The sequence below is a fragment of the Aspergillus aculeatinus genome, assembly GCF_003184765.1.
Source record: "Aspergillus aculeatinus CBS 121060 unplaced genomic scaffold BO66scaffold_44, whole genome shotgun sequence".
Lineage (NCBI taxonomy): Eukaryota > Fungi > Ascomycota > Eurotiomycetes > Eurotiales > Aspergillaceae > Aspergillus > Aspergillus aculeatinus.
In genome coordinates, this window is record NW_020291513.1 from 121,281 (window position 1) to 141,408 (window position 20,128).

General features: G+C 54.8%; 6 protein-coding genes across 6 annotated transcripts; 5 read left to right on the forward strand and 1 right to left on the reverse strand.

The window, feature by feature from the left end:
• Nucleotides 1-5,553: 5,553 nt before the first annotated feature.
• Nucleotides 5,554-7,073, forward strand: BO66DRAFT_329685 (uncharacterized protein; the record flags this gene model as incomplete). The annotated part of the gene is made up of 6 exons (XM_025644034.1): nt 5,554-5,993; nt 6,066-6,145; nt 6,202-6,412; nt 6,482-6,562; nt 6,615-6,674; nt 6,737-7,073. The coding sequence occupies 6 exons, from the start codon at nt 5,554-5,556 to the stop codon at nt 7,071-7,073; spliced, it is 1,209 nt and encodes a 402-aa protein (XP_025500985.1).
• Nucleotides 7,074-8,136: 1,063 nt separating this feature from the next.
• On the forward strand, nt 8,137-15,072 carry BO66DRAFT_422304 (uncharacterized protein). Its single transcript, XM_025650040.1, has 3 exons — nt 8,137-10,325; nt 12,614-14,425; nt 14,498-15,072. The coding sequence occupies exons 1-3, from the start codon at nt 8,514-8,516 to the stop codon at nt 14,984-14,986; spliced, it is 4,113 nt and encodes a 1,370-aa protein (XP_025500986.1). The 5' UTR covers nt 8,137-8,513; the 3' UTR covers nt 14,987-15,072.
• A 177-nt stretch (nt 15,073-15,249) lies between these two features.
• On the forward strand, nt 15,250-15,953 carry BO66DRAFT_159380 (mRNA splicing protein SMD1). The gene is made up of 3 exons (XM_025642212.1): nt 15,250-15,379; nt 15,446-15,495; nt 15,639-15,953. The coding sequence occupies exons 1-3, from the start codon at nt 15,366-15,368 to the stop codon at nt 15,938-15,940; spliced, it is 366 nt and encodes a 121-aa protein (XP_025500987.1). The 5' UTR covers nt 15,250-15,365; the 3' UTR covers nt 15,941-15,953.
• Nucleotides 15,954-16,422: 469 nt separating this feature from the next.
• BO66DRAFT_329619 (S-adenosylmethionine-dependent methyltransferase) lies at nt 16,423-17,298 on the reverse strand (the record flags this gene model as incomplete). Its single annotated transcript, XM_025644032.1, has 1 exon — nt 16,423-17,298. The coding sequence occupies one exon, from the start codon at nt 17,296-17,298 to the stop codon at nt 16,423-16,425; it is 876 nt and encodes a 291-aa protein (XP_025500988.1).
• Nucleotides 17,299-17,564: 266 nt separating this feature from the next.
• BO66DRAFT_393964 (succinate dehydrogenase assembly factor 3) lies at nt 17,565-18,275 on the forward strand. The gene is made up of 3 exons (XM_025647871.1): nt 17,565-17,855; nt 17,921-18,020; nt 18,077-18,275. The coding sequence occupies exons 1-3, from the start codon at nt 17,628-17,630 to the stop codon at nt 18,160-18,162; spliced, it is 414 nt and encodes a 137-aa protein (XP_025500989.1). The 5' UTR covers nt 17,565-17,627; the 3' UTR covers nt 18,163-18,275.
• Nucleotides 18,276-18,431: 156 nt separating this feature from the next.
• On the forward strand, nt 18,432-19,947 carry BO66DRAFT_159401 (uncharacterized protein). Its single transcript, XM_025642213.1, has one exon. It carries the CDS (start codon nt 18,476-18,478, stop codon nt 19,895-19,897), a length of 1,422 nt encoding a protein of 473 aa, XP_025500990.1. The 5' UTR covers nt 18,432-18,475; the 3' UTR covers nt 19,898-19,947.
• Nucleotides 19,948-20,128: the final 181 nt, after the last annotated feature.

The following is a 20,128-nucleotide window of genomic DNA, read 5'->3' on the forward strand; positions in this document are numbered from 1 at the left end:
ATCATTAAAAGTGCCACAGCACGTGGAGAATGGGCTTTAAGGTCGATCGACAGACAGATCCCGGACTAGTCGCGCCGTCGAGTAGCATTCTAGTCGGGTGTCGCGCAGGTTCGTTCTTTGTGCCGTCGGAGAGTCTGTAACGGTACTACTAGGCACCCAATCCTCCGTGAACCCTCAAACCTGTTGTTGGTTGGCTCTTGGGCCTCTTGGGCCTCTTGGGCCTTGCGGGCGTGCCAGCAAGAGACGGGGAGAGGAGCGACTCAGACAAGCGCGTGCACCAGCCGAGACGCCTTGGTGCCTAAGGATTGCCGAAGCGCTGGACTGTGCACAGCGACGCACCACCCACCACGAGGCAATCAGACACGGTGGAAACTGGAAACGTGGAAACGCCTGTCCAAGATGCACAGCGCTTCGGATGGATGCCGCCGAGAAACGGCCCCATTCAGTTCCTTCCAAAGTCAATGTTTCTCGGTCAAATTGTAAAGTCACAAGTGCCAACCAAACCACACACACCAAACCGCACGACAAACACCCGACATTCAGACAACATCATTGGCATGACCCCTAGTTGGTGGAGTTCAGCTCAGTCGCAACTAGGCGCTCTTCGTAAACGAAAAGGGGTACGTATAGGTAGAAACGGACAAAATTGGTCGCAACAATCAAGATCAGTCAATCCTCCTCATCCTCCTCAGCCTGATTGTCAATCACCACCACGTGACATGTCGCTCTGGAACGGCACGATAGAGGGGCCATTTAATTTGGGGATGTCTCTCAATTCCGTACTTTGCGCTCGCTAAGCGTCTATCTCGTCTCAACTATTCAACACTTCGGCCCAAATGCGGGCGGAAGGGTGGATCGCAGGCAGTGCAAGGGGTGCGAAGAGAGATTATTATTATTGTCATCGTCATTTGAATTAATTGTTGAAGAGAGGGGAGGGGATGTTGGTTCCGATTGGAATACGAGGATGGTGGGTAAGTTAGGAAGTTAGGTGTGGTTCCAGTTCTTCGCCTCGATTACGGACCGTCCTGGCCTCCCCGGGCCTGTTGACAGCAGGCGTGTTTTGGAGGTTCTTGATCCTGGCCGATCATTGCCGTGGCGGTCAACAACCTCCCACACAATCACGCACGAATCACGGGATCGGACCATCGGGCCCTTGCCATGCTCCGGAGATGGTATCATTTCCTGATTGGTAATGGTGGATGCGATCATGGATCAGTCATAATGGATCATTTCCATCTTCAATCATTTTTCATCTGTTCTCCAGGCTGCTCCCCTCCCCACCCGTCGGCGGCTCTGACCGTCCGTCCGTAGTCGCTCGCCTGAGGCGTTCCCAATCTGGTCAATTAGACTACCTACTAGGTAGGTAGTACCTACCTGGTACCTACTACCTACCTGCCTTACCTCACCACCTATACTCCGAACTCCGTACTGGGTATACTTTGCGAGCACTTTCTGCGAATAGTACGAAGTCCGTACTGCGGTCACTGTCCAAGGCAGAACGATGTCATGATTCATGAATCCGGGAATCCTTCGGATGTGACAGCTCCGCCAAAGGAACACCAGGCTTTTTCTCCGCCTCAGGCGTCATCGTAGAGAGGGGAGAAGAAAGTGATGCGGAAGCGAAAGCCTCCAACGGTTGCGAGATCACCCCCTCGTGGACAAAGTGCAGGGTATGCGAGCCTGCGAGGCCCATGTGTCGTCACTTGTCGTGAAATCGGACGATCCTCCACGCGCGACAGCTTTCGGTCAGCTTTGGGGAATTCTAGAAGTACACGAGTACTGCATGGATGTATCTTAGCGGACAAGCTAGAGCAGAGCTTGAAGCAGAGTCCGAGCAATAATACGCACATACTCCGTACGATGTGCGATGAAACTACTAGGTAGCTGCTGTAGCTGCTGCCTTAGCCTGTCAGCGCCGTACAGTACAGTATCTTCCCGACAACCGTGTCGAAAATCACCGAAAAGTGGACTTCTGGTCTGGCGTGCGGACTATGCGTATTGGGCTAGAAGGAAGGTGGGGGGGGGGGGGGGGGAAGAGCCTTGTCATGATGTGATGTCTTCAAGCTCAAGAACAATCCAGAAAAAAAAGGACCAAGAAGACCCTTGGTTGGAAAATCCATGCTAAATCAATCGATTGATGAAGGGAGAAAAAGAAACGACCGAACGAAACCCCAAGGGCGGTCCCAAATCTGGCAAGAGTCGAGTTCCGTAGCGTGGCTGGCGGCCGCTAATGTCGTGGGGGCCAAAAACCGGCCGAAGCAGCAAGAAATGGAAAAAAGAAAATTAAAAAAAAGGGAATGGAAGAAAAAGTAAAGTGAGAAGGAAGAAAAGAAGGAAAGAAAGAGTGCTGAGTCTGAGATCTGAGGCAACCAACCCGAGGACTGCACTACTCACTACCAGTACAATAACATTGATCAATAAGTGATCGATAGATGAAGTGTTTCCGTGGGTGATGTGAGCATAGTGAGCGGGGACAACTCTATTATACTTCTAGTATAGCTTTTGGATTCATGGAAAGGTACGGAGTACGGACTACGGAGTACACTCGTACAACAAGCCCTGAGGCAAGCAGGCACAAGTCGATGAAACATTGATCGATCGAAGGAGCCAATTGACTACCGGCCGGGTTAAGTCGAGGTATGGATCCCCCTTGCGGTTTTTCATCTGTCCTGAGTCCTGAGTCCTGACTCCTGGGCTATCCAGTCGGCCTAAACTACCATCCATGCATAGCCCGACCCCCGGAAAGGATGGATTTTAACCGCTCATTGCTTATCGCCATGTGGTTTTTTTGGATCTAACCAGGGCCATGCCATGCCTTTTTGTGTTATCATGACGATCGCGCGTGCTCCACGTTGGAAATGTCAGGCGGCGTTATCGTTCGCTGCTTGCGAAAAAAAACCCACTCACCAGCGGTGGGTGACTACTGACTAGCCTTGTAGACTCTACCTAGTCTCCGTACCTGCCCTTGGGATGCCCCAGTTTGACGCTGCAAAGCCCCACCTGGGATGGCCAAATCGGGGAATTGGGTTATCCTGCTGAGCGGTTCCGGCCCCCAAAAACCCATTCGGATTGCAAAACGAAGCGTTGTTAGACAATTGGAACCTTCACCCAATTGCCCCTCTTCCTTCACTGCCAGACTACTAGTTACTAACCATCTACATACGGACTGCACTAAGGATAGTACTAGGTAGGTACAGTACTACGGTAGAGTACGGTACTGCGTAGATACTTCTCTGCTTCGTACTCATTTCTCACCATTCCCTTGGGCCCCTTTCCCAACAACACTATGGAGGATGTAATAACTTAATCATGTTCTATTATTTGCTACATTTCTAGAAGCCAGTGAGACGGCACATCACAGGAAAGCAACCCTTGTTAGCGGGAATGTCAAACAATCTATTTTCCCAAGGGGGCTGCGTCGGTATCGCGATTGATATTCGATCCTGCCAATTTCTTCACTAGTGCGATTCGATATTGGCTCGAAGGGTTGAAGAGATAGCTCCAGCCGGACTGTTCACTATAGACTACTATAGTTACTAGGAGCTTGTTTCTAGACGTTCGAGGAGGCTCCCAGGCCAGACTCCCGCGGCCTGGGAGGTTTCCCCGAGCATCGACTACCCCTGTCCGAGCTCCAGCCTGACTTGCCCAGTGTGTTGTTGGTATGGATGGAAGATCAGACATGTAGCGGATGACTGATGTCAATTGGTCTCTTCTGTTTTGACTTTGACTTTCTTAGATTTCCTTCCCCCCCCCCCCCTCCCCTCCCCTCTTCGTTTCTCCCCTCCTTACCCTCCCCTCCCTCCCGTCATCTCGGGTGGAGTCAGAGGAACGGCAAGTGGCTTCCAAGGATCAGGCTGATGCGATTGAGCTACGGAGTGCGTTGGGACCTTCCGACCTTCACGTGGCGATGGTTCGAGACTATTCCTCTTCCAGCCTCCTGACTCAGAATTGAAGGTCAGAGCCGGGGGGCAACCAGAGGCAAAGGGCCTATGATGAAACGAACATTTCAACAATCAAGTGGGTAGACCCGTGCGTGAGAGAGCGCAATTGAATTCATTTCATTGTCTCCGGGAGAGGGGGGAGTTGGTCTGTCAAGCGCCGCACTGCACTGTCCAAGTGGGCTCCTCAAACCTAACTTACCTTTCATGCCATCATTCCCCTCTCTTGTCTCTCTCTCTATCCCCATTCATCAACCAATCCACCGATCCATGATCCATTCATCTACTACTACTTTCTCTCCTTCCCACCCACAGCCCCGGCCGAACAATGGCCGCTAACTGCGCGACCGATGGAGACGCAAAGCCACCAGGGGTCGCGAGATCCATCTCCGTCAATGTTGGTTCTTTGGGTTCTGGATTCATTCAGGAGGAAGGAGATCGTGTCTCATCCCAGCCCGTGGCAGTGGAAAAAATAGATCGACCATCTATCATGAATGGGGACTTTGATTTCCCCAACCTTGTTAGACGGGTGAAAATCATAAGGACGAAACCTCCAAATTACAAGAATTACATCTAAATAAAAGGAACACAAAAAAAACTGATCGAAAAAAAAATCACAGACGCAAGAAAAAAAAAATAAAACAAAAAAACAAAAAAACAAAAAAAAAGTGCCGTAGCTCTATTAAGAAGAAGCACGCGAATTGCGCGCAGGGTCAGGAAAAATCCGACAGAAATAATTATGATAATAATAACAACCATAATATTCATGATGAACGAAGGACGGTGGTAATTACTCTCCATAACCATTGCTCGACGACAGTAAAATACATACAACCCACATACAACCCGTACGCCCATACGCATACCCGCCCACCATAAGCTGTCAAACTGGTGAAGACCAGACCAGGGACGAACTACCTAGTAGTACTCAGCTCCATACCTACCTAATACCCAAATTCCCAAGAGTCTTCTTCGGCCCCCGTTCGTTACGCTTATTCTGGACTGATTTGGCTGCTGCTCCATCAGCAGACCGTTAAATACTCTTGTCTGACCGGTTCCATGGAATGGACTCAAGAGATCAGTTTATCTTTACCCTCTGATGTCTATTGATCTATTGTTCTAAGGATCTATCTATCTATTCACTATCTCGTCCCTTTGTCTCTTTGTCTACCTGTCTACATACCTGTCTGTCTGTCTCTCAACTACCCAGTAGTTTTTGGACGGTCTTACTACTACCCGTCCCGTCACCTCGTTTTCGGTGGATATAGATTGCGCTGTTGATTCCGAGAAGGATTCCCGTCCGTGGGTGCTAAGACTACTACTTTCCCACCTCCAACCAAACTGTATGTCCCATCATCATCATCATCATCATCAGTGCTTCGGGCTTGTTCCAGTCGACTATTCCTTCTTCCTCCTCCACTTCCATTTCTACTATCCCTCACCCGGCGGCTGCCTCTGAATCATCTTACTTTCTCACTCCCAGTGCTGTTTTCTCTTCCCTACTTGATCTTCTCCGGTGAACACCCATTGTGTGTTGATGATCTATTTGCCTCTTCTGCCCCTTCTGTCTCTCTTGTCTTTCTGCCTCTCAGCATCGGATCCACGCAAATCTTCAATGCTCTCGAAGGGGATCCACCACTCACCAGGATATCCGCATTTTTATCACAGGCAGCTCAGTGGCTCTTGCGCACGCAGCTGGAATCTCCCGTCATCCTCATCTCCATCTTCTCCGTCCGATCTAGCCAAACTGGACGATTTTCGCCGGCCTAGGTCCGTAGCGCCTCAGAGTACAGCAGCTCCCACACCCGCCATTTCAGCTTGGTCTGCTGGTGTCCCACACCCTGGCTCTGCGTATAACGCTCCCGGAAGCCTAAGATCGAGCATCAGCACAAACGAGGGACAGCACCATCTGCCCGTGTTGCACACCATTCCTGCTATCGCCAGAACGCCATTCCCGTCCGAGCTGATCCCGCCCGACAGTGAACCGAGGGGACTCCCTGCATCCGGACTCCTGCGCAGCAGAAACCCCGAACAAGCCAGTTCTGACACCCCACGGTACGTTGGGCATTTGACTTGACCCATCTTTAGCCCCAATGGTAACGATGGCTAAACACCGATTATTACCAGAGCCTTGAGAGACTCATCACAATCGATGCATCCCGGATCAGTAGCCTATTTGACATCAAACATGGCACATAATTCACAGAGTAGGCCGGAGCACCAACTCCATGGTCTCCCGAGGTTTTGAACTGACGAGAGACAGACTATGGCTGGCAAAATCGGCTGCCTCAACCTCTTCATCCCTCCTCCATATCAATGGACCAGCATCCATTTCCCCCAGCACAAGTTCTTCCGCCACATCCGAGTTATCCAGCTGGCTATCCCCCCCAGCCTTCCGGTTCCCAGAGCTATTATCAACCAGGGCTTCCTTCGGCACAATATCTGATGCCACAAAGCCGGCAACAACCTCGAAGGTACTGATCCGACAGTTGAGGCTTAGAGATCAAAAGACGAGAAGGAAACTAACTCCATGGCCTTCACAGCACCTCAATTCCATATTCGTATCCCAGCAGTTCCGTCTCGGGCAGCCCGCCATCAATTCCAGATCCAGCATTCGCGCCGGCGTAAGCCCACCTTACACTTTCTTCGAGCATCTTGATGCTAACCTGGCATCAGACCATCGTCCTACCTTACAAACCAACCGGACTACTACATGGCACCGAGCTCTTCCCTATCGTAAGTGGTCTGCCAATATTTCAGTACTGATCAAGGTCCCGCCTAACATGATAATCAAGCAGACAAACCCCTAACTCGATACCACATCCGCAAGGTCTTATGCCTACAGGGACAGTTTACTCGTCGCCCGAGTCCGTGCAAACCTCTTCGGATCCGGAACAACAGCAAGTTCGTGTCATCAGCTTTCGGCCAAAACCCCAATGTTGGGATCACGGATGCAATGGCCGCGAATTCTCCACCTTTAGCAATCTTCTACGCCACCAGCGAGAGAAATCGGGCGTTGTAGCGAAGGCAGAATGTCCCAGCTGTGGTGCTGTTTTTACTCGGACCACCGCCCGAAACATTCACGTCGCTCAGGGGAAGTGTAAGGGCATCGCACGTGAGCCGTCGGCTGAGTGAAGTCTTGGGGCGCTTTTTTCTTACCATTCTTACCACGGCCCCAAAAAGCATACAGCAGGCCCTTTTCTTAGACTAAGACTACAAGGACCTGTCTCCAGAGCACAGATCTACAGTGGTTGAAGGCACAGCCGCAGGAACGCTGTCTTCAAGTGTACAGCAGACTACTCTACGCGAGATCACGGGTGTAGCTCGGCCAAGGCACCTACCAATACGATATCTGGCTGGGCGAATGACCCAAGCCAGTCTGGGCGTGAGGGGTACGTTGGATCTACCAATAGACACATTCCGGAGTGTCCATTTCTTGCATATTACGTTTTGGGAGCGATTATTTCTTGCATTGTTCTGGTTTTCATTTATCGTGATTTAATACCCTATGAGATTGTTCTTGTTTGTGTTACTGTGATACACCATTTATATCTTCAGCAGTACCTTGGCCCGTCATCTTACTCGGGCGACTTCGCGATGTCATCTAGACCGGATACCTGTTGCTAGATTTAGATCAGACAGCGATGTACATCAAATACTTCTAGAACGCCATTTCTCTTCGACTACTTCACCCCCACCAACAATCGTCCACCTCTGTCAACACCGTGTCTCACTCAGAACTGATTGTCCACGGGCAATACGAAATCTGGAATTACGGTGCTGCTGACTGTTGGCGACTCAAATGCAGACTTCGTGTAAGGGGGGCAGTATGAAACGACACGCTGCTAAATTTATGACCAAAGAATACCAAAGCATTGCCGATCAAGAAGACGGACAGTCAACTGGGATAAGCACTAATGCTTTCGGGCTTTCTTGGATTCGAAGACTATTGATATTTGCTATCTTTACCTGAAACAGACCGAAAAACAGCTAAGTAGTCTAGTACTATGACTAGCCCCTGGTAGCCCAACCATGTGTTTGTTGGCCTGGAGGCTAGCAGGGAATCTGACCGAGCCTGAGGCACTAAGGTTGACACGTGGCTGTCTTCTGCATCGAAGTCACCTGACCAAGTCGATGTCGTAAGGACCGCGGCTCTTCCGATGCCTGAATTCCCAGGATGCATGACTCACTCAACCCACTTCACTCAACTCGCATCGAAGATGGTCCGTCTCCCTTGATCAGTCCGCTTGTTTCTTCGTTTACATATCTCCTGCAATTGGATTCAGAAACACACTTTCACGCGTCCCGTTGGCCAACTAGTGCCTAGTCTGTTGTCTCTAGCTATTGCATTCCCTCCCAAGATGCCTGTTATAGTATCGATCTATGGTCATTGCGAAGGACTACGTACACTAGGCTATACCAAAGCGCGTCGAATATAGGAACCTGCAGTGAAGCGACTCGGTCAGAGGTCCTGCTAGGATCATACAATTCGTGCTGACTGCTGTCAACATCCACAATTTATCGCTATCGCTCCGAATATCCTGCCACTTAAATTCTACTCGACCACCATTCATAATGGCATCAGTATTCACCTATGACCCCGATCCTCCTAGGGTCTCTTCGCCGTGGTCGACATCAGGCTCCTCAACACCCCAGATGGCAGCGGCTACCAGCAACCGCGTGGTGCCTCGGACCCGATCCAGCACGACGCTGGACCGGGCCGACCCTGACCTGCTTTCCGATTATGGCATTGCAAAGCTGGAACCCGAACCACAAGAGGGTCCCACCGAATACAAGCTGCATCTGCTGCTGCGTCCCCGTCGTCCGTTTGTCGCCATGTCCACGGGCCACCTGGTGGGAGGCTCGTATCATTTCCGAGCGAGCCTCTCCAACGCAAGCCCGACGCCCTCCAGCTCCGAATCAGCTGCCCGACCGCCGCAGGCTCGCTCCACGGAGAGTCGTCAGCAGAGACTGCAGCACCTGACTACGCAGTTACTCTGGCGCCTGCAGCAGTCGTCACCATTCCACTCATCTACGACTGCCAATCTGGTCCTGCCCGTGCTCCCTGACGCAGCCCCTCAGCTGGGGGCGCCGCAAAAGCCAGCTAGGTTGCTCCCGGGTCTCGAGGAGAGCCAGGGAGCTCTGTATGAGATAGGGGTTGCTGACGACGGGACCTTTGTCGGACTCACCGTGGACGAGCTGGAAGAAAGTTTGTCCACTCTGCAGGTCATGGCGGCCAGCCTTGGCTGCAAGGTCGAGATCCTGCGTAGGGTCATTGTTGGCAAGTGCGAGTGGGTCGAAGACTCCTGCCGCGCGAAAGCCGATACCGGCAAGGTTCATACGGATAGCCTCTGGGTGGCCGAGGCCCTCGTGAGTCCTGATTGGGAGTTCTACCGGGTCAAGTCTCCGAAGTCAGGCGCAGGGGAGGACGGGTCTTCGACGAGTGCCCCCCAGAGACGGCCTTCGCTAGACGACTCTTCCAAGACAGAGCAGATCCGCGTCTCTATTTCGGGCCCCAGCGCAGCCGGCAAATCTTCACTTCTGGGCACTTTGACCTCGTCTGTGCTCGACAATGGTCGAGGGGCCAGTCGACTGGGGTTACTGAAGCATCGGCACGAGATATCATCAGGGATCACCAGCTCTGTTGCCCACGAGCTGATTGGATACGCCTCTAACGAGTCTAGTCCCGATACCATCGATGTGATTAACTACGCTTCTGGCAATATCGCCGCATGGGATGACATCCATGCCGCGTCGGAGGGCGGCCGACTTGCTTTCGTGTCTGATCTTCCAGGCTCGGTCCGGTATTTGAAGTCGACTTTTAGGGGTATCATCAGCTGGGCTCCGCATTATGTTATCCTCTGTATCCCGGCTACAAGTGACGATGATTCAGTGGCGGATATTGCCCACGGTTCGTCTGAGCAGTCTACTGAATTATCGCAGGCCCTGTCGCATCTGGAGCTTTGTGCCAAGCTCGGGCTTCCTACAGTGATCGTGATCACTAAACTGGACATCGCGTCCCGCACCGGCTTGAAAAAAAACCTCGCGCAGATCCTCTCGGTCCTGAAGTCATCCGGCAGAAAGCCTTCGATGTTGTCTGTCTCAGCGGCCCCTGCTGGAGACTTGCAACATATTGGGACCAAGGATGCAGGTGAAGTGAAAAATCTCGTCGCTTCGACACACAGTTGGCAGTCTACCGTACCTATTGTTCTTACAAGTGCTGTGGACGGCTCGGGGATAGCGAAGCTGCATGCGCTGCTGCGTTATCTCCCAATACCCGCACGGCCGCCTTTGAGGGACGTTTCTTTACCAAAGGCCCTCGCCCCTCCAGTTGCGTTTGAGACGATTTTTGACGTTGACGAGGTCTTTGCCATCCCACTGTCAAAGGTCCATTCTCTGTCCGGTGAGGAGCGACAGAAGGAGACGCACGGCATTGTTCTTTGCGGGCTAGTCCGGTATGGAGCTATCTCGGTCGGTGATGAGCTAGTCATTGGGCCTGTCATATACAATACTGCTACGGAGCATGGAACCGGCACTTCTGCCCCCAAAGACCGGACGGATAGATGCTCGGACACACAGCTATCCTCGAGTTCCTCCCGGAGTAGGCCGCCATCCGGGGACTTTTCGAGTTCGTTCCCTCATGGCTCTCTTCCCGGGAAGACCCCTCTTGCGGCGCAGGCAAGCTGGCAGCGCGTGCGGGCCGTCAGTGTCCGCAACCTGCGGCTGCCGGTGCAGAGCCTAACCTGGGATCAAGTAGGGACCGTCGGGATCGAGCCCTGGCCACTCCCAACGGACGGGGAACGACCCCAACTCGGCAAAATCCGCAAAGGGTCCGTGTTGATCAAGATCCCGCCTGACTCCGCTTCTGCCCCGCGCAAATTCCAGACCGGTTTCGTGGCCAGCTTTGCGGCTAGCGAATTTGCATCTGCGTTGTCCCCACCTGTGCTGTTGGGTGGCCATGCGACGGTCTACGTCGCCAATGTCCGCTCGACAGTGCGGCTGACCTGCATGGCGCTCGCGGAAGATGAGGTGATTTCGCGCCCCCCATCCCCGACGGAGCCGGAGTTCTTCAGCTTCGATGGGGATGGCCCTGATCCGGACCGTGGGCGGGAGCATGGTGTGCACGAGGTGATCAAGTCCTCGGGTAGCTCCGAGGCCGGTGAGATCAAGATCACATTCCTGTTCGTCTCCTCGGTTGAATGGGTGGAGATCGGATCGCGGGTGCTTCTGATGCCTGCAGCGTCCACAGGCTTGGCTTCTACTCAGGGGTCGAGCTCTTCTTCTTGGACCGGGCTTGAGGGCTTCGTTGGTCGGGTTTGTGATGTGTTGTATGCGGGGGAGGCGAACAGTAAATAAGAATGTCGGTAGGATTGGGGAATGATTGTTCTTATTTGAAGTTGGTATAGTGGAGGTGTGGTAAATGTCTTGTGTTTCTTTCCGATTAGCTGTACCAGTCAACTTTGATGGATTTCAGTGTTCATAGCATAGTTCATGATACGAAGAGAATTTGTATACCTTTGAAAGAAGTGGTGACGATGGGAAGCTGCTGGGATACGATAAGATACGGGGGTGGGAGACGGCACTAGACCTGGATAGGATAGGCATGCAGCGCTCAGACCACGGCAGCTTTCTTAATTATCTTGACTAACTTGACTATCTTAACTTGAGTTAGACTGCTTTAGTTAGTTAGACTCAACTGACTTAACTAAACTACTGCATGGCTGACGCCAAGTGGACAGGCTGAAAGCTGATCTATCTTCCTCCTTCACTACTCCATACTCCATTTGCATCTTCATCTACTACATGCCGGTCCTGAGCAAAGCACCGTTGACAACCAGTCGATGATTGGCAGTCTTGTTTCAAATTTTGGCACGGGTTGGGCTCGCTTGATCTGGTTCTGGTTCAGCTCAGTGTTCTGGCGGTGTTCCCACCCATTCCCCATCTTCGCCTTCGTCTACCCCGGATCCTGTCCCGTCAGTTCCGCAGTTGACCACCAGCTCATCTCTCATCTCATCATCATCTCCTGACTTTAATTGTTCCCCCCCCTTCCCCCCACTTCCTACTTGTAACAACTGCTTTATTTGACGGGTAGGACCTCTGGAATTCCTTTGACGGACTTTTGTTGTGGTCGGAGGTGACTGGCATGTCCTGAACCCCTCACCGCTCACTCTCCACGGACAGAGTTGTCAGACAGTCAGTCCACTTTCAATCAAAACCCGCCACCATGGCCGGACCCAGCAGCTTAAATCTAAGCTCTCGCGTCAGCTCCGATCTCGATGGTCTCTCAGATGAAGAGGAGGAATTTGTCTCGAGTGCCAGCACAACCTCCAGCGCGTATGAGTCTCAGATGAAGGAATCTGCGAATGCGGGGAATGCGAGTCCCCAGCAGCCGCAAGCTGCTGGCGGGTCTCCGGAAAACAACCCCAACAACAATAATCACAACAACCCGCACAAGGCTGGGGGAGCGAAGACGGCGGTCACCTGCTGTGCTAGTCCCCATGCAGCTTCCAATCCGTCAAAAAGGAAGCCTTTGAACCTGCTTGACTTGCCCATGGATATACTGCAGGAGATCATGAAAGAGGTGTGTAACCCGCTCGGGTCACTTGATGTTGACCCCTCCCCCCCCCGCCCCCAAACACGTCAACCATACTGATCAGATCTGGAATACAACATAGGTGACCCACACGACCGATCTCACATCCCTTGCATTGACCTGCTCTGCGCTTCATTCGCTGGCGATCCCGCAGATGTACTCCCGGTTCGACATCGTCTGGCCGGAAGCCCTATCAACCTCCGACCATCCGGCTGGCGTGGATGCTCTGTCGTACGGGTTGGCGACTCTCGTGACCGGGGAGGATATATTCCGCGAGGTGCCTGGCCGACGGTCGTCACAGCCGTGTCCACATTGCGGGTGCAGCGGAGCGCCGCCCGGTCAGCATGCGGCGGGCGGACTACCGCGAGTCCGCCGCGGCAACTACTACGCGCAGTATACCCGCAAGTTCTCTGTCGGCAACGGGCCGTTGATGTGGGTGCAGGAATACGCGGTGACCAAGGAGACGGGCAAGATGCTGGGGACGCTGGTGGCTCTGGCGGTGGCTCGGATGGTGAACCTGGAGACCTTCGTCTGGGACATGCCCACGGGAGTCTTGCGGGATGTCTGGGTTGCGCTGGCGTCGCTGGCGACTCGCCCGGGCCACGAATGCCGTCTGGAACGCGTTTGGGTGCGCTGGCACGATAACTCCGACAATGCCCTGCGGTCTCTGGTAGCCTCAGGCCCGACTGCGTCCTCGGTGACCTTGCCTCATTCGCCGGCTACGATTCTGGGGTCTACAGGGAATACAGCATCGTGGCAACGATACGGACACGTGGAATACCCCTCTCTGTCGATCCTTCCACCATTGAAGAGTCTGAGCGTGTTGGACATCGACGAGCCGTCGTATTTGGAAGAGATGGGCGTGTTGGTCGAGCGGTCGCGCGGTCGGCTGAAAGAACTCCGTATTGGGATCTCTCCCAAAGCGTATCCAGCGGCATGGCTGAAACCGGCAGGGACCTGGCAAGCTGAGCAGCCAACGCCGCCGAATGGAATCATTGGCTGGCCCCGATCTGGGGGCGTACTGGGGGTCGTTCTTGGCAGGTCTGAAGATCATCACACTCGGCCCGAATCACAGGCCCGTGTCTCTCCCAATAAGGAGGATTCTGTTGAGACGCCTCCTGAAACTAATCAGACGGCGGGTGACGTGCCTGTCCACGACGGGCCCCCGTTGATAGCGGGGTCTCCGCCCCAACCGAACGGTGGTGTCACTGGGCTGGCCCTAAATATGGAACACACGCACATCGCCAGCTCGCCCGCGTCCTCCCCTTCAGAAACTAGACCCTCGCCGATCCTCAGCGGGCCATCGAGGTCTGTCACGGGGGCACAAACAACGCCCGAAGACGATCGCCCGCTGTTACAACTTGAGACACTCGAGCTGGAGCGCGTTGCACTGTCGATCCCGGTGGCAGTGCATGCACTCGACTGGAGCAAGCTGACCACGTTGACGATCCTTCGCTGTGAGAACCACGAGAAGCTCTGGCGGGCTCTGCGGCGCCAGTACTCCCCGTCGCCGTCACGGCCGAAGAGTGGGGAGGGCCCAGAGTACATCCTTCGACTAAAGCACCTCCATACGGATGCCGTATCGCCGTACCTGCTGCTGTTCATCAAGGATACGCTAGCGCCAAATACCTTGGAGACCCTCTTCCTGCATGAGGCGCCGATGTCCGAGTCGATCGTCAACATCGACGCGATCTACAAAAACGCGATTCGTAATCACCACCTGAGTCTGCAGAAGATCCTGGTGGACAGCACCCAGCGCACGCCGGGGGGCGCGGAGATGGCTAGCGTGCGATGGTACAAGTGGATGTTCACGCGCCAGATGATTACGTTCATGAGCAGTGGTCGGATGCCTCGGCTGAAGGAGCTGTCCATTGCTCTCCACGCTAAGGACTGGGTAAGATTGCGTCCCTTTTTCGCTTTCTCACTAGACACGAAGAGCAACGTCCACTGACACTGTTATGGTTAGCACTACTTCATCCAGAGGCTCCCGTACATGCCCCAGCTCCGTGCCCTGCACATCCCGCACATCGCCCGCCACGTCCACCGCGACCCGAAGGAACTGGCCATGCTCATCCTCGACGTGGTCACGATCCGGCCGGAGATCGGGCTGACCTACGTCGGGGTCCAGGACAAATGCTACGAGATCTTGGAGGGGAAGGACGGCGAGGCCGGCGGCGAGTACTACGACACGGACGACAGCCACAGCGAGGGGTTCGTGCCCGGCGGGGAGGACTGGCCGGGCTCCGAGACCAACGACGAGGAGGAGTCGGACGAGGACGGCGGGGCCAGCGCGATCCATACGCTGTCGGACTCGTCGTCGGACGACCGGGGCTCGTCGGATGGCGAGGATTCGGAGGTGGACTTCAACCGGTCGCGGGTGTCGTTCCGGCTGCGGGAGATTTTGTTCTACGATGATAAGATCGCGATTTACAAGGCACGACACGGGGTGCTGTGATTTTTTGGGGTGGGCGGACAGAGGCGTCGGTGTGATTTAAGTGTTAAGATACCACCCAGCGATTTCGGATTGCAATGAGATTTGAGATATGAAAGTGAGATTTGGTAGGATGTAGAACTATCTACGGAGCACCGACATGGTGATGGTGTGCATGCATAAATGCCATCTGACTCAGCCGACTAGACCCACCCCAAGCTCCCCCACGTGACAAGGCGGTCAAGCAAGCTCAGCCTCTGAGCGCCGCCGCGATCTCGACATCACCGCAGCCAACCCACGCGAAACGTTCGAAGGTCGAAGGAAGGATTGACCAGCAGCAGGTTTCTTCTTTATCAGTTTCGCGTTCTTGAATTCGAGTCTGTGCTTTAAACCAGCTGCCAAGATGAAGCTCGTCCGGTAGGCCGCCCACCACCCTATCCAGAGAAAGGAAGAAACAACTAACCGCCCCCGGTTCCGGTCCAGGTTCCTGATGAAATGCGCCAATGAGACGGTGACGATCGAGCTGAAGAATGGTGAGTCTTCGCTGTCCAGCATCTTGCTCCGCGGCGTGGTTGCATGCAGTACAGTACACTACATGCACAGCATCGCATCCACATCCACGAACCCCCCACAAAAGAGCAAAGCTAACACCAACTCCCCCGGGGACGTGAAAAAGGAACCATCCTCCACGGCACCATCACCTCCGTCTCGCCGCAGATGAACACCAGCCTCCGCACCGTCAAGATGACCCCCAAGGGCCGCGACCCCATCGGCCTCGACACCATCAACATCCGCGGCTCCACCATCCGCTACTACATCCTGCCGGATAGCCTGCCGCTCGACACGCTGCTGATCGACGACACGCCCAAGCCCAAGAACAAGGCGCGCAAGGAGGCGGACCGTGGGGGTCGCGGGGGCAGAGGTGGGCCCCGCGGGAGGGGACGCGGACGTGGCAGGGGCCGGGGCCGGGGGTTCTAGATTTTCTCCCTGGTGTCTGTCCCTTTCTCCGGGGGTTATGGGGTTGAATTTGGGTGGGATGGGTGAGGGGAGGAAGTGCCGTGGTTTGTGGTGAGGGGTTGGGATGGGATACCTACCCTACTTGCTGTGGGTGGAGGGAGGGGATCATCTATTGCGTTCATTTGTTTGCTAAATCTTTTCCTTTCTCTGAAAGTCATCATCATCGTCATGGGAAAATATGGAGTTCGTTTTATTCGTGATCTCGTTTCTTGCTTGTTGGGCAGTGTATTGGGTTGTGTAGTTGTAGTTGTAGTTCGAGAGATAAATCAACGCAACCCCTAAGATAGATTAAGTGTCACTGTCAAGAGCAGAGCAGAGCAGAAGCGAACCTCTCTATCAACTAAACCATGCCATTATCCCTGAATAATCATAAATCATTAATCTATCCATTCCCCAGCCCCAACCCCTTATATGTACATACACAATCCACCCTCCCCCAGAGATCATTCTTCTCTGATGCATTCCCGCCAAACCCGCAGAATCACCAACTTCTCCCACCCCGCCTTCACCCCGCTGAACCCAGCAATCTCCGCGCACCACCCCGTCGCCCCATCCACCCCCTCCCTCCACCCCCGAATCCGCTCCGCCACCTCGCGCGGCCGGTTCTGCGCGCACAGCAACACATACCCCACCCCGCGCGGGCTCAGCACCCGCGGCAGATCCGCCAGCAGCCGCTCCGTGATCTCCATCCCGTCCTTGCCGCCGGCATACGTGAGGGAGAGGAGGTAGGATTCGCGCTCGAACTGCTCGCTGCGCGATTCGGGGGGCACAAAGTCCGTGGCCGTCGGGGCGCGCGGGACGGCGTCGGTGGGGACGTAGGGCGGGTTGAAGAGGAGGATGTCGATGCTGCCGGCCTTGAAACTGGAGGCGAGGTTGGATTGCAGGGTGGAGAGGTGGGTGGATTTCACGGCGGAGGGGCTCTCTTGGGCTTGGGCGGCGGGGCCGGCGCGGTTTGTGTCTGTGTCTGTGGTGGAGGGGCTTGTGTTTGTGGTTGGGTCTGTGTTCTGCTGCGCGGCAATGGCCTTGACGACGGTCTCGCGGGTCGCGAGGCAGGCGGTGCGGTTGAGGTCCGTGGCCAGCGAGAGCACGTCGGCGCGGCCGAGGATCGTCGGGCTGTTGGCCACCAAGAACGCGAGGACGACGCCGGAGCCGGACCCGACTTCGAGGATGGTTGGGCTCGGGGTGGTGGGTGAGAAATGTTGCGTCAGCCAGGCGGTTTCGGAGGCGGAGGAGAGCGTGTCCAGGAAGAGGTAGCTGTCTTCGGCGGGTTCGTAGATCGTGTCGAAGGGGACGTGCGCGGTGCAAGGGGTGGGGAGCATTGTGAGGAGCCCGGTGGGTAGGGCCTGAGGCAGACGGGGTTGCGATGGGTTGTGTTGTGCAATTGTTGTAGTAATGGTGAAGTTCAAGAATGTCTGGCTGGTCCGATAAAGACCGAAATCGATATCGGGCATGGATCAAAAAGCTGGAGAGCTGGGGAGAAATCACCGCCATGCGATTGGTCGGGACCTCTCCCCGCCTTGGGATTTACCGCGGCAGTATCGACCGTAAACGATCCGTTCGGTCTCGTCCGGAGGCTGCCCGCCCTGCCTGCCCTGGCAGTTGCTTCGAGTCCATCATTCAAGTCGGTCGAGAATCTTCATCAGTCACAATGCGCCTGCCTTTCCACCCCACAGCCCGCCTCCTGGCGACCCCGGCCTCTATCGGCTCCAAGTCCAGCCTCACCGAGGCCCTCGCCCTCCTCCCGCCCATCCCCCTCTACCGCCGCATTCTCCGCGTGCACCGCAAGAAGCTCGACCCCCAGATGCGCCTGCTGGGCGACTCGTACGTCCAGAGCGAGTTCCGTGCGCATCGCAACGTGGAGAACCCGTTGCATATCGTATGTCGTCTCATTCATTGTTGTGTGGTGGAGGAGCTGCCCCGAAGCTAACGCATTTTTTTTAGATCGGCTTCCTCACGGAGTGGCAATTATACGCGCAGAAGCTGGAGGGCGATGCCTGGATCGGGGAGAAGCTCGATAAGGGCAAGTTGGATAAGATGAGTGGTGGGTTCTTGTCTTTCTGCCAGAGGGGTTCTAGTGATGCAGGCTAATCCGAGTAGACCAGCAGATTGGCCAGTTGTACGAGTTGATGCAGGCGATCAAGAATGAGGAGGGCGAGGGCGAGAGCGGGGATGGCAAGGCATAGTCGCGGTTGCGTTCGATGCGCCACAATGTGGGAATGTCTAGGGATGAATAAGAGTGTAAGATTGTGAGAGATACTGTATATAGACTAACCAAAACGAAGAATGTAGCCTGGAAGGATAATGGATGATCCTTGCAGACTGTACTGTATCTGTGAGGCTGCCTGATCGTAAGTACTCGGTAGTTATAAAATACTATAGCATGTGTAAGCAAGCTGCGGGGTACTGTAGTTAAAGGGAGAGCGAGAGCCTCGCAGCCTTTTCATCCTCTGCATTTCATTTTCATACCAGACTCTAACCGAGTTGGACTGACTCACAATGACAACCCAACCAGCAGCAGCAGCAGCAGCAACCTCCCCACCCAGATTCAAATGCGTCTGCTGCAAGAAGAAGAGCTTCAAGACGGCCGAGGCGCTGAGCAACCACCAGCAAGCCCGGGCCCATCATCCTGTCGCGTGCCCGCTATGCTCCAAAGAGTTCTGTGATAAGCACGCCGTGCAGCAACACCAACAAGTCCATCAACGAAAGGCAGCTGCTGCCCTCGCAAAACCTCAAGCCACAACTACAACTACAACTACCACCAGCCCTACATCGGAACCCACTCTGCAGCAGCAGTCCACTGCCACCATTTCCAAGCAACAAGCAAACCCACCACCAACCCCAACACCTTCCCTAGAACTCCCCAAAACTACACCCCACCCCTCCACCCTCCACCCCCTCGAACAAGACCTGCTATACAAATACCTGCTCTCCCGATGCCACCCCCGAGCCCGCCTGCGAGCCCAGAACTACCCCACAGCATCACAGACCCCCGGGAGGAACTACCAGCCCACCCCCCCGGCAAACCCCACGCAGCCCAAACGCAGAGCCATCGTTCTGACCTGCGAGACCGACCCACAAGCAACGGGTTTGACCCATCTAACCGCCACAGACTTTTTGAGTAGTGAAGCGCTCCTGCACCTGGCCGTTGGTCCGGCAGCCGAGGAGGTGCAAAGCAGATGCACCGACAAGAGCACCCGTGCCACTGCGGCCGACGCCGATGCAGCGCGAACGGCACTGTGGGAGGTCGTCGACGCGGACACGGTCCTCGTGGGCTATGGGCTGCAGCGCGGGCTGCAGCTGCTCAGGATGGTGCACGAGCGGGTGGTGGATGCGGGGATCCTGACGGCGGAGGCGGTTTTTCTGGAAAGGTCGACGGTGCCGATACGGAGGGTGTGGGGGTTGGGGGAGCTGTGTGGGGAGGTGTTGGGGTGGGGTGGGAGGCGGGAGGAGGAGCAAGCTGCTGCTGCTGCTGCTGCTGCTGCTGCTGCTACCAGCAAGAAAGGCAAGCAGAGGAAGAAGGGCACGTGTGACGGGTGGGAAGAGTGTGTGGCCGCCAGGGAGGTGGTGGTATGGTGTTTGCGGAATCCGGAGCTGTTGCGGGCGTGGGCTGAGGGCAAGGCTGGGGGGGATCTTGGGGAGGCTCCGCAGACGAGCGAGACGGCGAAGAGCAAGCGAGGGAAGAAGAAGGGTAAGAAGAAGAGCAAGAGCAAGAGCAAGAGCAAGAGCAAGAAGCGCAAGCAGACCGAGCAGCAAACGGAAGAAACAACAATCCTAAACACAGCACCACCAGAGCCAGAGACAGTTCCCACACCTGAACAAACCCCACCAGCACCACCACCACCACAGCCGGAAGAACCAGACGAAGATGAAGAGTCTGATGAAGGACTTGAAATAGTTCAATGGCAGGATCTTGAGTGATGTTCTACCATCTACCATCTACAATTTACAATCTACATTCTACATTCTCCGAGTACCATTCTATTCGACAGTAAAGATAGACCCTCGGCATCCCGCGCCGACCCAGCCCAGCCCAGGCAGCCCCACACATCAACCAACCCACCAGTTTAGTCCAACCGTTTAGTAGCAACCCGGGTGTGAACCACAAACTGAAATTTCCCCTCGATCCCTACCCAGTAACTGATCTTATCG